Source organism: Channa argus, chromosome 12 (assembly GCF_033026475.1).
Source record: "Channa argus isolate prfri chromosome 12, Channa argus male v1.0, whole genome shotgun sequence".
Lineage (NCBI taxonomy): Eukaryota > Metazoa > Chordata > Actinopteri > Anabantiformes > Channidae > Channa > Channa argus.
Window position 1 is genome coordinate 25,402,772 of NC_090208.1, and position 17,352 is coordinate 25,420,123.

General features: G+C 38.6%; 1 protein-coding gene across 9 annotated transcripts in view; it reads left to right on the forward strand.

Annotated features, from left to right (window-relative positions):
* The window catches only part of camk2d1 (calcium/calmodulin-dependent protein kinase (CaM kinase) II delta 1), a 93,768-nt gene that overhangs the window by 1,848 nt on the left and 74,568 nt on the right, over positions 1 to 17,352 (forward strand). For all 9 annotated transcript variants that reach the window (XM_067523813.1, XM_067523816.1, XM_067523818.1 and 6 more), the window contains exon 2: positions 1,285 to 1,379. In XM_067523813.1, the coding sequence (XP_067379914.1) occupies positions 1,285 to 1,379 (95 nt within the window). The remainder of the gene's footprint in view (positions 1 to 1,284; positions 1,380 to 17,352) is intronic.

Sequence of the window (17,352 nt, forward strand, 5' to 3'; positions counted from 1 at the left end):
CATGACTTAAGTCCTAAAACAAGATAAAAGAAACCCAATTAAACAAATAAAAGATTACACTTGTTTAGCAATTTATCTAGGAAAGTGACCCAATCTTACAGATTTGTGTGTGGCAGTTTAGGATTATGAATGTATTTGAAGAGGAAATTAGTCAGCTCTATCAATAAAATGACAATCTGTTGTTAGCGTAGGAGGTCCTGGCTCACTTAAATCTGAGAAATGTGTCTTCTCTAACAAAGTCTGCTTTTAATGACAACAGGTTGGTAAAAGTGTCTCGTGGTTCAAATAAAGGAGATTTCTGAAAACCTCAGTTGTTAATTCTCACCAGGCTGAAGGTGCTTACAAAAGAATTTTGCAAGAGTTTGTACTTCACACAGTTCTTAAAATGGAGAACATTCACGACCACTGTTACTTTCCCCAGGAGTGGTCGCCCATCAGGGATTGTGCATAGAAAAGGTTTCTAATAATGAAGGAGGTTGCAATGAACCCCAGGGTAAGGCCTAGAACAGGGATTCCCCACCTTGGTCCTCAGGGAACAGTGTCCTGCTTGTTTTCTAACCTACCAACTGCTGATTGCCTCCCCAACCCTCCCTCATCTAAGATGCTAAGATTGAGTGAACACACCTGATCCAGGTAATCAGCAGTGGGTGGTGCAGGGGTAGCTAGAAAACTTTCAGGGCAGTGTTCTCTGAGGACAAGGGTTTGAGACCTCTGATTTAGGAAACTAAAAGCCGCTCATGCAATGGTTAATATCAGTGTTGATGAGTTCACCATTAGAACAGTGAACAACATAGGTGTTCGTGGCAATTCTGCAAAGAGGAAGCCACTAAGCCAGCATCTACAGTTTGCTCAATGTGGATAAGCCAGAAGGCTGTAAAAAAAAAAAAAAAATGTTGGTAACAGCCGTTACTGTATAACAATGTGCTGTTGATCCATTTAGTGACAGTACAGAGTGTAGGTCACCTGTGGTTTGCAAGCACTTATAGCCCAACATGCAATTACTATGGGTAGGGATTACTTTTCCATTTGTACCAAAATTCAATTCGAACTGACATTCTACACTCAAGTAGGTTTTATTGCTTATCAAGTATTTGTTATCAATACTAACTACAGAGCAGAACTCCAAAACATGCAGCCTGGAGGTGCGACTGTTCTGTAAAATTCTGTGTTTAAGGTGAAGAAGGAACCTCCAAGCTCAATATTATAATCACATAAGACTATCCTTGTATATTTGGAATAATCTGCCCATGGTCTTACTGACCCCTCATTATGTGTGCTGCATAGGGGTGCCTTTTCTGTGGTGCGGCGGTGCATGAAGATTTCCACAGGGCAGGAATACGCTGCCAAAATAATCAATACAAAGAAGTTGTCTGCTAGGGGTAAGTACTAAAACTTTGCCTTTAAGCTTATGAAAAGCTGGTGTCACACACCGTGTTGTCTTGATGTAAAACTGCAGCAGCAGCAGCAGGTGGTACTGGGCAGTTAAATTGGCTTAAAACAGTTCTTGTTGTAGCCTTGTCAGCCTTTAAATCAACTTCCTCTTTGTTTCTGACTGTACATGTTTTCTCACGCCTTCACTATTTCTCTCCACGTCATGTCTGCAGTTGCATGTGGTGACCAGGTTTCAGATGGTAGGAGCTCTGCTTACCACATTTTACTCCTCCAGCTTAAAAGCCACTTTCGCTTTCATACTTTCCATTTTCGCAATGCCACTCATCACAGTGGCACCAACATGAGGGAGGCTAGCAGCTCCTCTTGTGACTCATTCTCCGATACCGACCACAGCCACTGATTTCTGATGAGCTTCACATGACTCATAGAGGTAGCTTTTACTTTCAAACACAAGTTAGTGAAGGCAACATATTGGCACAATTTTTTTTTTTTTTGGGGGGGGGGGGGGGGGGATTAAAACTAAACAAACAACAACTTTCCTCAACTTTTTGAGTTCTCTTTGATTATTATCTGTTCAGCATTGTCTCCCGCTGTCTGGATGTTGCTCTGCTGATTGATCCCTGCACAAAATCCTAATGGGCTGTTGGTGCTCGGGACACAAACAAAAGAAAATAGGCCTGAAAAGTCGGAGGGGTGGTGAGTGAGTGTGCAGCGGCAGCATATGTAGCATCTCTTGGGGGAAGTAGGGGCTTTCCTCAAAGCTGTATGAAGAAAAGCAAAATGAGGGAGAGTACATGTGGTGTTAAAACAAGAAATTATACAATGAAAGAAACTAAAAAGGCATAATCTATTTTGCCGTTCTGCCTCAGACACAACCATGAAGGGAAACTTCATTCACAGCAAAAAAAAGGACTTGAATGATGACGTTTGTGTTGCTCAGGTTGAATTATTATTGCTGTAGTTGCCCAAGGGAGGACATGAGTGGTAAGAGGCAGGAAAGCAGAAAGAGAAGGGGGCAGATGTTTCTAAAAGGAGTCTATGATTGATTCCATTCTCTGATTGCTTTGGCTGAATTTCTTTGCGGCGCACAATCCTTCCTCACCTGAAGGGTAAAATTAAGTGTAATGGAAAGCAAGGAGAGGTGGAGTGTTTTTGTAAAAGGACGTGGGTATTTGTTGGCATCATTATGTTGATGTTTGTGCGAGTGAAAGCTCTTTAATAAAAAAGAAATGTATAAATAAATTAAATTTGGGACCGAAAAACGTAATCTTAATATGACTTTTTAGTTTATATAACTTTTAACTTCTCAGGCTGGGTACATTCAAATGATAATTCTCCTTGGTCACATTTTCATATCCAACATTCTAACTGATAAAATTAAACATTGAATATTTGATTTTAATGCTTGGTGAGATTAGTGTTAGACGTTTAGATTAACAGTCCTTTGGGTTTGAAAAAAAAAAAAAAAGGTTATTGAGATTGAAACAAGAAACTGGCAATACCAGACAAATGGAGCATTAACCTTGCATTGCACCTTTTTACAAGTCAACAATTCATAGTGCTTTATTTTTACTTGTTTTCGCAAAAAGCCACATGTCTAAAAATGAGGATGTGTTGTTAAGACTGTACATGGCACAGCTCTAAAAGCAAAGAAAACACTATATGCAATTGTCAATGACAGGACAGAAATGTGCAAAGATGGGGAACTCACAGCCGGCTTACTGCAGCCTCTCCACTCACACGAGAAAAAATTGTAATGGGGAAGACCTGTGGTTAAGACTTGAAATATGTTACAGCCAGACTTGTTATCAAGAGCTCACTTGACCATTACAGTCCTTTTAAAGATTTTAGAGTTCTCTTAACTGATAGGAATGATGCTCAAAACTATGAATTGTTTTTTCTGAGGCTGAGTCGAGCTTCATGTTCATAGCCTCTACTGGTAGTTGCGATTATTTTTTTTTAAAATTTTTTTACCCCTTCGTCAGTGATATGACTACTTTTTTGCATGGCCACTACCTTTGTCTTGTTAGCCACATGGTCACAACTGAGCTTACCACTGGTCACTATGGTTACAAGGATCCAATCCAATGTTATTAATTTTATGCTAAAATAATTAGCAAAACCGTCACCATCAGGTGTTTTTTATATGACAGCAGTAGTGTTAAGAAGAGAGATAGGAAAGACAGGACTTGAGGCACATTCGGCCCTTAGGCAAACAGACAGGCAGACACAGCAGTGTACTGTTAGACTAGCTGATGTATTCAAACCTGGCAGCCTGAACTGAAGGTCACGCTCAATGAGGGGAAACCCCCAAGTTGCTGCCAGTGCTGTTGCTGCTGCGTGATGAAAAATCCTAAATGGGAAGCTTTATCTGTTTGGAGAGGCTTTATTTGTGTGGTTGAAAACCTTGGTTTCATATCAAACGCACTGCTTTCTCATGCAATACACTAGCCAAAGTTAAATTGCAACATAAGGAAGACTGAATGACAAAAATTAGCAATATATGTTATCATTGCACCTCCATCTGCTTGTGGGCATTAGTGGTGCATGCTTATGTGCTTTGGTTGTAATAATATATTTGTGTACACAATTTCCAGATTTAAACATTTTAATGGTATTTTTAATACTTTAATTGAAACTTTGTCTTCACAATAAAGAACAAAAGTATGTATTTATTGTTTTTGTAGAGTGTGCACAGCTTTGATTGAGAGCAGTGTTGGTGTGACTCCTTAGTATTTCATAGGTTTGGCTTACCTTCAGACATGCATGCTTCTTTTCATACTGCAGTTGGAGGAAGGTGGATATGGTCCACAAATGCATTTTGGAAAGAGTCTGTGTGGACCCTCGTTGAATTGGCAAATTAGTAAATCTATGTCATGTAGACCTATGCGAACACAAAAAGCACAAATTAGGCTTCATGGTGCACTGTGGCCGAATCCTAAATATGAAACGTTTCTTTTAAAATATACTCTGCAGTACGTATAGCAGCATACATGTAATGGCTGTTCCCCAGATTTGGCGGAGATTTTATCTTATTGATAAAACATTTTTTAAATGTCTCTGCATTAAAGATCCTTAATCCTTACCTTCAATGTTAAATACTTAATAGTGGGACAAGGCAAGAACATGGATCTAAAACATTATCCAGATGTACTGAACTGAAAGCCTGTCTTCATTGACAGCACAGGACTGTATGCAGGGAAAACTAGGGCAGGAGTTAAAGACAGGCCTAGTGATGCTTGGACTCGGCAGAGTGGAAATGATCACTTGACAAACCCACCAGGCTGTGGAAAAGCTAGCTATGGTTCAGGAGGCAGCCATTCTGTCATCTTTGCTTCTGGAAAATACCAGAGGCCCCAGCCACTCACGGTGAACTCTTCATTCCCATGGAAACAGAGATGGAGAGCTAAATATAGTCAGTGGGGTAATATAGGTGTTTGTTACAGTCTTTGTGCACCTAATTGTACCAGTGTGTGATGCAGTCAGTGTTCAGTGAATCACTTGGCTCTGATATATTTAGCTAAACAATGAACAATAATATCATTTACTGAATTTGAAACAGACAATTTTTGGTCTGGCTTCATTTAACAGCAGTGAGCCCTGTCAGCTCTGACTGGAATCATGCTCACATGCACCCATACACAATGCACACACTCACCCCCCCCATACATCCAAACCTTAATGTGCTGGTGCAACTGCTTTGAATATGAGCTGTGAGCCCGGTAACACTGGTAGTGACCAACCTCTCAACCCTGTGGTTTATGTGAAGACTGCCACACCCCCTCAAACACACATATTTAACAAACACACAAAATAGTGCCTAAATAAAGTGCTCCATCAGAGGTGTGTTTGCTTTGCCAGCGGTTGGCTTGGCAGCTAATGTCAGTGGCTCAACGCGCCATTTACACAGTACCCTGCTAAGAGTACACATGAAAGAGATGGACCGAGAGAAAGTGTGGGTGTGTGCGCGCACGCGCATGTTTATGAAGTAGAAAAGAGAGATAACACAAAGGAGTTGTGTATTCAGCCTGCATGGTATTTGAGTGCCTTGTCATTGTATCCACAGCTCATCCCTCAGGTCCTGGATGACCCACATGGCCTATGACTTGGATGACCAGTGAGCTGTTCATACAGGCCCTGTTTAAACTAGCATAAGTAATGACTCAGTAACGCCTAAAAGAATCGCCTCATGTCTCCGTCACCACTTAGAAGCAATTAGAGTTCATAGACACACTTTAGGCATGAGACACAGACCGTCAGACACTCTAAGGTAATTGCACTCAATATCTTACGCCTTTTTTAACATCATGGAATGACCAAGATTCTTGTGGTTTTGGCTCTTTGTCAGTTTAACCATTTCATGATCAGACAACGTTATAGCCATGCGTGTGTCCAAGTTAGCAGATACCTTTTAGCTGTTAATGAACTACTTTATAGTCCTATTAAGATTTAGCACTTTATCCATTCAAACGGTGTGAGGTGAGCAACAAGATATTGCTACAGGATTTGTTCCAAATTTTTTGGAATTGCACCCATGTTGATGTTTTTGCACCTACTGTGTTTCGTCTGGTTGAATTGAACTCCTGCTTAGTTTTGGCACATATGAACCCAGCAGTCACACTCCTGATGCCGCTCCAAATGACTGACCCTTGAGCATCATAACCTACCGGTTGAGTCTCAGTCCAGTTCCAAATACATTTTGGAGCATTTCGTTTGTGGTGAAGCTGACCTTAATTTAGTCCAAAACTGCGGGTTTTTACTAAAGTTTGAAGCCTGAAAAGGCCATTGTAAAACATTTACTTTTTTCTTTTTGAAGCTTTCCTTATAGTTGGCTGTTCTTTGTTTTGTTCAATAAACCACTACATATTCATTTTTAGCTTTTTTTTTGACTGACGAGTGTAGTCTTTGTTTTAAAATCTGATAATTGGCTGCATACATTCTTACTTCGACTCTTTGTGCATCAGGCACCGGAGCTTTGCATACAGCCCCAAAACATCAATGAGCTTTAATCATGTTTTGATTGTGGGAATAGTGTTCCTCTCCTCATATGCTTAGGAGTATTTTTCTTGTCACGCATACCTGTGCAAATTATTAGTTGTCATCAGACTATATAATCATATGCAGACCAGTGATAAACATTTGTTCTAGCTGAATATGCTCTAAATGTTACGTTGATGAAATTATATTCATTTTACTTTTTATTTTTATACATTTGTCTGACTGAATTTTTTTTTTTTTAATTTCTAAGCTGTCTCTATTTGGTGTTTCACAGGGGAAAAGGGATGTTTAGTTTTACCATTTGCTTCTTTTTTCTCTCCTCACCAAGGCTCTGCAAGTCAGCATTGCATTTTTTGTTTTTAAACCCTCTGCTCCTGAAAATGCTTTGGAGCCTTATAAATGTCTACTTTGAGCTACGGTTGGATGTGAAGGGTGACTTCACCAGTTTTCAACTTGCTTTTTATGGCTGTAGTTTAGGTGGAAATCTACAATAATGCTTTTAAACTTCCCTCTGACTGAATTACATTAAAATATTTATCTGCATCTAGCTGAAAAACTCCTCCAGATGACATCACCTGGAGGAGTCTTTCATCATTAAGAATTCTCATCATGTCATCTGTAGGAACTGTGGAAAAGCAGGTTGACTAAAAATTCCATTGTGCAAGCAACGATATGACATAATCTGAATGTAGGGTTGCTTTCAAGTAATGTCATCTGGAGGCATTTTTCAGCTAGAAGTAAATAGATATTTTAATATAGGGAAGGCAGAGAGAAGTTTATTGACATTCATGTACATGTACTACCCATAGTAGAACCAAAGGGAATCAGTGCAGGTGTCCTTTTAATATGGCCACAGAATCCAGTGAAGAGGTGAACAGATGGGAGTTATTTGCCGTTCAGATGCAATATGTAGATTATTAGTAGCCTAATGAAAGAAGTGTATGTGTGTGTCTATTTGTAATCATTCACTCCATACTTCACTTGAAACCGATGCACAGCTGGTTGAGGCAGTCTAAAAATATCTCATTAGAATGACGCGAGTGAGCGTGAAAAACAGAAATCAGCCTGCCATGTTATAGAGCAACTGTCAGCGGGAGTGGAGTCCCCAGTCTTGGAAAAAGGTATTTTCAGCTCTGCCCACCTAATTTTCCCATCAATCAACTGGCAAAAGAAAGGCTTCTTATTCCCCCGTGTGTGTCTGTATGTGTGAGCCTTTTTTTTTTTTTTTTTTTTTTTCCCTTTTCCCTAAGGTAATAAATGTTGTTTCCTATTCAGTTGTAGATGACTGTTCAAACTGAAAATGAGATTAAAGAGTAAAAGAAGGAAGGTAAATGGTCTGCACTTACATGGCGCTAAGCTGATCTATCTGCTATTGCCCATTCACTTAATGACCACGGGAGCCCACCATGTCATACTTATGAACTACATGAATTCCTGAAGAATAGTAACCCAGTCAAGCCTTTCTATTATGAATAAACCTGGAGATTAGAAAAGCGCACAAATGTGTTTTTTTTTTTTTGTTGTTCTTGCTCACTTGAACCTAAAATCAGCAAAAATGTATTTAAATAGAAGTTAAAACAAGTCTCCAGTGTGCAAAAAGTAGATAGTGACTGTTGACTTCTACATTTTTAGCTAGGATCACTTTTTATTTATTTATTTATTGTTTTTTGAAGTATAGTTAGGACAGATTGACTGTAACTCCCTTCTAGTCAATCATGTTGTTAATCCATACAGTACAGGTTGCTAACAGGTCTTAAGAACAATGTAAATGAACACAAAGCTTCACATACCTCATTGGCTGCATTAACTTATGGGGAGAAAATAAACTTCGGCTTAAACAAGTCTTCACTGTGCCTCAGTCTTTGGAAAACAATAATACAGCAATGTACCTTGAAACATTATCTTCTGCATCACAGGTTCCTCTTTATACACACAAATTATTCATATTTAACCAAAAAAATTACTCAAACTTAAACATTATAACTGATTCTAACAGCAATTACGTCAACCTTTTTTTTTTTTTTTTTTTTTAATTTTTAGGTTATTAACATGGTAATTCCCTGTTACTGATGATATTGGTATGAGCCTTTTAAAAGCCTAATGTACTATATGCCCTGCTTTTTATCTGGCTGTTGTTTGTGGCATGCCAGAAACAGAACCCCTTTTATGATCTACCCTAAACGTTATCGTGCCAGTTGCACGTGCTAGAACGTTCTTCAAGGTGAGGTGTCCAAGAAAAATCATGATCATATATCCCTGAACCACTTCAACCACTGTTTAGAAGTCAAGGAGAAGTAGTTCATGAAAGGTGTACCAAACAAGGACGAAGGGTAACTCTCTTCTGTAGTTTGTTAGAAAATTAAAGATTCTGGTAACATGTTCTTGGGATGGGATTTCTGCTTTTTGCAAATGATGTAGTTCTGCTGGCTTCATCAGATCATGACTTGTTTTACTGTATATACAGTATTAGCAATGGTGCTACAGTTGCAGTTTGTGTTCACATTTTTGTGTTCTTTATCACAGCCACACTAGGTAAGACTAAGGGCCCTTAAACCTGTCTCCTTTTTGGTGTCATCGCCTCCAGGTGGTGGCTCCCCGTCTCTTTAAAACAAGGATAAACTGGACTATTCCCTCCAGGCTTTATTCCAAATCGCTAATTTAGCCAAGTAGGCCAGCCACTTGAGGGACACACTGCCTGCCTTAATTAGGGCTTTTCTGTCTGTCAAACAGACATCTGATTTAGAAACGGCGTCTTCCAATGATGCTCTCCTGTGCATTAATAAACCACTCCGTTGGCTGTGTAAGACCACAAGGTTTTTTGTTATTGCTCCCCTTTCTTTTTTGTACATCCCTTTGTTTATGGTACTGATTTCTAAACTGTGAGTCTTTGTGTTCATCATTTTGTTTTCTGAAGTGATGAAGGTAGAGTGTGAATGTGACAGTGATCTATGGGAGATGTACTCCCAGAACTCTTCACACACTCTTCACACACATCCTCCCCGTTTTGTAGAATGTATTCATGTATCGCTGCTCTAATCCACATGATGGGAGTTGTTGTTAAAAGGTGTTCTGGGGTTTCTCCTCTAGTATTTATCGCACAATACTTGAGTTTGATGTCTCACAGGGGAACATTTTTGGACTATGCAAGTAATACAGCTTCCTAATGCTTGGAGAGCCCACACATATTCCGCACCAAAAGCAGAGGTGAAAAGTTGCCAGAACCATCCGAAAGGCGTTGATCCCTCCAGAGACACTCTTGGCAAAAATCTTGTTTTGTCTCTCTTCTTTCTCGCTTTTCCTCCCTTCAATATGTTTCTCTCGCTCTCTCCGTCTCTCTCTCGCTCTCTCTCTCAATCTCCTTCTTGCTCTTTCTTTTTCTTTCTCAATCTCTCTGTCTCTCTCTGTCTCTCTCTCTCTGTCTCTCTCTCTCTGTCTCTCTGTCTCTCTGTCTCTCTGTCTCTCTGTCTGTCTCTCTGTCTCTCTCTTTCTCTCTCTCTTTCTCTCTGTCTCTCTGTCTCTCTCTCTGTCTCTCTGTCTCTCTGTCTCTCTCTCTGTCTCTGTCTCTCTCTCTGTCTCTGTCTCTCTCTCTGTCTCTCTCTCTCTCTCTGTCTCTGTCTCTCTGTCTCTCTCTCTCTCTCTCTCTCTGTCTCTCTCTCTCTGTCTCTCTCTCTCTGTCTCTGTCTCTCTGTCTCTGTCTCTCTGTCTCTCTCTCTCTGTCTCTCTCTCTCTGTCTCTCTCTCTCTGTCTCTCTCTCTCTGTCTCTCTCTCTCTCTGTCTCTCTGTCTCTGTCTCTGTCTCTGTCTCTCATGCTCATTGAATGAAATCAGCAATTGCATCACTCACCAGAGATGATTTGAGTCATGTTTGTAAGTGCAGCTAAGCTTCTGGCTTAGAAAGATGCTCAGGTGGTGCATCAGAGCAGACAATGTGGATTTGTTGTCTCTTAAAAAAGTGGACCATAACCCCACTACAAATGCACGCATTCCTTCATAAGCTTGTATATATCCATTTTTAGATGGAATGGATTGAAGATCAGTTGTTCATCTCTGAATTTGTCTCTTTTGTAGAATTTTATTCAGTATTTTCTTTAAAAGAAGACTGCTGAAATGTCCGCTTCAAGTGTTCCATGGTATAGTTTTTATAATACCCTGTCAGTCTAAATACAAAACTATTATAAATGTCTGGATCACTGTTGTAGTGAAGCATAAATGCTAATCACAGGTCATGACAAAACCAGAAATTGAGTTTTTAAAAGCAAAAAATTAATAAATATTCAACAAAATTATAAAACATCTGTAGTCTGACTTTACACCTCCTATTTAACAAGCAAATTGATCCAAATACTGAAGGGCCTGATTCACACTCTGTTTAAATGCACTAACTGAGGTACTCAGAAGCCCCTTTCAAACATCCACTGGAATTCTGACAGTATGCTGACTTTTTTTTTTAGGAGGGGTGTATGTTTGAAGGAAAATGTCAGAGTGAAATGCTGGCGACATTAAACCAGACTATATCCTTCGAGCCCCCGGGGCAGTTTCTGTATTATGTGCATGAGCTTGAGCGTGCAGCTTGCTGCTGTGTTCCAAATTGTCGGCAGTATTAAAAGCAAGTGAGTGGGTGTGTTGATGACGTTTCTATCACTCAGTTGCCGGTGTAGTCAAATGATTAAATCTTTTTTTTAATTTATTTTTTTAAATGGTTCATGACTCTGATGTGCTGTAAACAAAACACTGTTTCCCAAATTTTTAATCACCCAGCTACACTCATTAACCCGTTAATGATCTCTACTTTTTTTTCATTATTACAATCAGCTGTGTGTTCCTTTCTGCAGCCTTTTGTTACGCACATGTGCAGTTGGAGAACATTGATTAGATGCGAAAACATGGCACCAAAATCAGCTCTGTCAGACTGAAATCTTCCTGAGGAAGAGATTTCTGAAACCAGCTTTCTGGTTTACACTTTAAAAATAAAAAAATAAAATCAGCTTTCCCAAGGAATCTGACTGTAAATCTGTTACTCAAGTCCATGAAAACAATCAAATATGTTTTGGAGCTTAAAACATTGACATGACACAGGAACAAAGGGTCTGAATACTTATGTACATGTGATATTTCAGTTTTTTTCTTTAAATTAATTTACAGATATTTCTAAAATGTTTTTTTTTTTGTACTTTGTCATTATGGGTTACTGAGTGTGGCTTAATGAGAGTAAAAATTTAAAAAAGTTAAGTGTGAAATTATATTTCTAGAAGCAAAGTTTCCCATCTTTGTTGGTAGCTAAAGCAACAGGTCCACTCTTTCAATTTTTCCTTTTCTTCAGTTTTTAATTCAGGCAAGATACACCCACATATTGACTGTTCTACAGAATGAGATGTTGCCATGGCACTGTTAAACCATATATCTGACTCTTCATTTAAACTTTGCATTCCAGAATAGGAACAGAGTCTTACCTGAGCAGCCCCTGTTTCCCATTATTGTCAGACTTTATTTTTAATGACCTTCACATTTTAGGGCTAAGATTAAGTTAAATGGTACTTGAAATGTGTATGTCCTTAGAAACGAGGGGAAAAAAATCAACAGGTTAACAAAGTTGATGACTGTTAGATGAAAATACCAATCGGATGTAGAAAACAAGATCCGGATGGTATGTTTGAATTTATAAGAAAGGGGTCATTCTCTTTCTCTGAGGAAAATTCATTCATTTTTTTCACAACTGATACTTTTTTAGTAAGATTTGTAGACAAATGTGTTGGTTCCAGCAAAAGGATTGAGCGTTTAAACACATCTGCCTCCAAAGCGCAGTATTGGGAGTTTTTTATTTTTTTAAGTTGTTGGATTATTATATTCACTGGAATATTTTCAGTAGCCATATTTTTATTAGGAAATAATGATGTTACAAAATGAATCAGTGCTGCCACAAAACAACTTTTGCAGAATTTTAAGTGCAGTAGCTACCTATTAATGCAAGTTTATATTTGAATTTTGGGACGTGTACTACTGTTAGAGTAGACTTTTGTTTAGTTGTTGCTGTTATAAGAACAATGGATTTCAATTAGATTTCAATGTTCTGTTTTATTGTGAAGAAATGATGTAGGTTGGTTGGCTCATACAATGCTAGAGGTGGTTGTCTGCCGATTTGAGCCAGATATCATTTGATTTCAACATTTGAGTGTCTAAGTATGTGTTTGGCTTGTTTGTTTTTCTTTGTAATGAAAGTTACAAGTCATGATAAATGAACAATCTGCACTGATGAGCCATAGCCAAAGGTGTGGACTCCACTAAACCTCTGTTGCCTCATTGAGTCAGAGCTGTTTTGGCTGTGAAATCTAAAATCAAGCTGTCAGTAGGAGATACGTGAAGTCCTGTGAGTTGCAAGGTGGGGCATCCCTATTTTTCTCCCTATCATATTGCATAGATGCTTGATTTGATCAAGGTCTAAAGTATTTGGAATCAGGTCAACAGATCAAAATTATGTTCCTCAAAGCATTCTTGAACCATTTCTGTTGTGTGGCAGGGTGAATTATGCTAATAAAACACCATTTTATGAAGGAGTGTACTCGGTCAGCAACAGTGTTTTGGTAGGTGGTAGATGACAAATTATCATCTACATAAAATGTCAGGAAACAAAGTTTCCCAGTAGAAAGTAAAGTATTACACTTCCTATGTTGGCTTGCCTTTTTGGGCATCCAGATGGCATTTCTTTAAAAATACAAATAAGTAAATAAATAAAATAAAAGTGATTCATTAGACCAGACCATTGTAGGTGGTTTTGGTGGTGGACACAGGTCAGTGTAGGCACCAGGATTGGTCTATGGCTACGTAGCTCCATAAACAAGAAACTACATTGCCCTATATTATCTGACACACATTTAATGAGAATCACTGACTTCTAGCAAATTGAGCTACAGTAGCTACTAGTAGTAGTTTTACTTGTAGACAACTTTACTAGTAGTTTTAATTCTGTAGACCGCTTTTGAAATGTCCTGTCCACTGCAGACTGAGAACAATCCATAAGAACTGCAGTTTTTAACTTGTTCTTACCCATTTGTCTAGCTTTACAATTTGGCTCTCAAATCCTTATGCTTGCCAGTGATTTCATTTTTCCATAACCTCAACGTCAGCAACAAAATGTTGACATGGTGCCAAACGTTTCCAATATATTTCTCAGTGCAATGGTACTGTGATAATCGATGTTATTGACGTGACCTGTCAGTGGCCTGTCCATGGTCATATTGTTATTGCTTCATGATGTGTATTCTAGCTGCATTTGCTGTGAACGTCATTTTTGTAAGCTTTTATTCACACTCTCAAACACATAAAATGTACCGTCCTTTACTATCATGCTGAATGTGACATGGTTTTAAATCATGTAATGCAATACAATGTAGTCCCACCTTATCTGTTTTTGCGCGCTTGGCTGTGCCACTCACCTTGCTGCTTTGTTTCTGTGCAGAGGAATGGACACATGGTACTGCTGGACTGACATGTGAAGCTAATAAACTGGGGATGAAAATTGTCAGGGTGTGGATTATTGTGGAGGCTGCTAAATAGACTCACCAGAACTCGCTAAGTTATTATTTTATGTGACAAATGTCCACCCCTCCCTTACTAGCGTTTGCATTATCTGAAATCTCATGTTTACTCAAACTTAATTAGAAAACAGATTGGCTCCGTGATGGTTATTCAGTGATCAATTATAGTATTATAATGACACTGATTACTGACACGTAATGTGTAAAATTAAAAGAGAAAGGCCTGATAAAGATGCATGTCATTTTTTTCAAATGTGTTTACAATAGTCTATATTGGTTTTCAAAAAAATGCCGTGCCCTGACGTGCAGGCTTGGTGGGGGTTCTCATTAGCATTGTGCCATGCCATGTCTGTACTGTTTGTTTTAAAAAAAAAATGCTGAGAATCTATATTTCTAGTCAGTCACTCAGGGTCAACCTCTGCACAGGTGAGGCAACATGTTGTGGTAACAGACCCCACATTAACAGCATTAAAAAATTGTGGTTTTGCCTAAATGCGTTTTTTGTCCCCAGTAATGTTAACTGCCATAATCTAAATATACATTATGAGTGGACTAGACTTAAGGACAAGTGGAAATCTCCATGGATGTTTGCTTTGCTTAGTGGTGCTAAATTGACCAGGTTTTGCACTGTAGTTCCAGTAAAACCTAGGAATTCTACTGGCATTTGTACCTTTTTTTTTTTTTTTTTTTTTTTTTTTTTTTTGTTATTAGATTAAAAACCCAGAAAAACAAATTAAGTGAGTTCCCAGGGAAAATGTTAAGCAGATGTTGTAGAAATCAACTTCTTATGTTAAGTTAGTGGACAATGGATAAAACTAGAAATGCCTACTCTTATGATTGCAGTACCACAACGCCCAATTGGGCAGTGTGCCTCTGGGTAGACATACGCATTCAACCCTGATGTGGTAATTCTAGTTTATAAAGTGCAAAGCAGCCCACTAGATGTGCCACTGATGCGCATTTTGGTTGGCTTTGGCTGCCAGCTCGAGAAACAGTTGCCCAATCAAAGGCTTGCTGATGTTATTAAGAATAGTCATTTTTCTGTGCAAATTAGGTTTGTTGAAGTTGAGTGAGGTGATATTTTACATGGTTTTTCAGTGGTATGAACAGCCAGATTTCCAGTGTTCTCTCAGATGCCATGATTCCTTTACCCTCTGTCTCTTGAGTGAAGCAATTTTGGTCAGGCTTCTCAATGCTGTTTCCCAACCAAGCCACGAGTCAACTTCCCAGTTGACTCGTGGCTTGCTGGAACCCAAGCAAAAACCCAAAGATCTCAAGAAAGAGGAAAATAAATATATCTTAACACAAGAATATTGGCTAAAGCTGCAAAAGAATGTCTGTTAAGCTGTGTCAGTTCTGTTTAAATGCTTAACCAGTGCATCATTGCACAGCTGTAGCCTTTTAGAATAACGTAAAGAATACGTGACTCCATTTTTGTTGTGGTGTTTATTGTAACTTAATGCTAATGTCTAACTAGGTCATGTTATTTCAGGCCAAATGAAAAATAAAAGCTTATTAATCAGAATATACAGTACAAATTCCATTGGTTGCATTTCACGAAAACAAAGATTCTTTTCAGTTAGATTAGAGGGTGGGAGTGGTCACGGCAGCAGTAGTAGAAGATAATTGAGGTTGTGTCACACTGCTACTTGATGGTGACTCAGTTCTATAAATAGGCTTAGTTATAGGAGAGGGGGAAAAAGTCTGTGTCCAATTTATGTTTGTCTAAAAATGCAATAGATTCTGAATAGATCTGTAATAGATGAACAGAATAATGTCTTGTATTTTAGTTGAAGTTGCTCATCAAATGCACAGGGGACACCCAGTTATAAAAATGAGACTAAAGAGCTGCTACAGAGAGACCTGCAGACATTTCGTTACAATACATTAGCACATTCTCGAGTAGGCATGAAGTGAAATAAAAGTTAAGTATTACCACGAAAAAGCTACCCCCAGTTACACAGATCTGATAAAAATGGCAATTAACTAAATGTTATTAACAGACTGATGATCGGAGGCAGTTTCAGTACAATACATTTTTTTTTTAGTAGGCAATATGAATAATAACCCTTGATGTGACCCTTCATGTGACTCCTTCAGACCAGTGCCTTGTTAAACACACAGTGTTACTAGATCTGTCCTTGTAAGACTTTTATGGGTGGTATTTCAGACATGAAGCAATCACTTCAGAAATTTGAGTTCACTGTAGGCACAATAGTGACAAAAAGCTGATCATTGCATTTCTGTTATTTTCATAACTAATTCAATCAATCAACTTTATTGTCATTGCATGAAAGTACATCAAAGTTCTGCTGTGCAGTACCTAGAAAAAAATAAATCATCTTTGGAATAAAATAAGGTAAGATAAATAAATTTGATGAATACAAACATAATAATAATAATAATAATAATAATAATAAATAAATAATAAAAATAATATATACCAAAAATAATTATGTATGTGAGAGTGATCGGTCCAGCTCTATGGCAGCAAGGACTTTTTGTTCAGTTCGTTATTATTAGTTGGATAGAAATGAGTCTGGAGGTGCAGGCTTTCATTGCTCTATAGTGCCTACCAGAGGGCAGTAAGGCAAACAGATGGTGACAGGGGTGTGTTTTGTCCTGTGTGAATATGTTGGCTCTGTGGAGATGACGAGTCCTAAAAAAATGTCCCCTAGGGTGGGCAGTGGGGTTCCATACATTTAATGCTATGTTAATGACCCTGTGAAGACCTTTCCAGTCCATCTCTGTGCAGTTCACATAGCTCTGATTGGAGCAGTGGTAAAAGCTCTGATTCTTTCTCAACGTTCATAAGAAGCAGAGCTGCTGTTGAACCTTTTTGACCATCCCTACAGTAGAAACAGGACACCCACTTCCTCTCCCCTGATGATTAGAGGAGAAGGGTTCTCACAATGTCTCCTAAAATCAATTATGATTTTCTTGGTGTGTTTTATTTAATTTTTTTTTATTTAAAAAAAAAAAATATTCAGTGTGAGTTCATTGTCATTGCATGAATGCGTCAATCTGTTCACCTTCTGTCTGTATTGCGTTTTATTCTTTGATATTCATCTCACAACAGTTGTGTCATTAGCAAATTTAATTATTGTATTAATAGAGTAGATAGCAGTACAGTAACTTTTGTAGAGTGAGTAGAGAAGAGTACCCTGCACAAAACCCTTCGGTGCTCCCACATAAAGGTTCAGGCTGGTGGAAATGTTTGTGAGTCTGTGTGTATGATTTGTGAGGAAGGCTTTTATCCACATACACAAGTACTGTTCAGACTTAACCCAAGATCAGCAATGATGTTGAACCCCAAGCTGTAGTCACTGAAAAGCATTCAAGGTCAAGGTGTGTGTAAGTGCTGTATGGAGAGTGGTGGCAATGGCAACTTCTGTCGATCCTTGTGATCCATAGGCATATTTGCTGTGGGT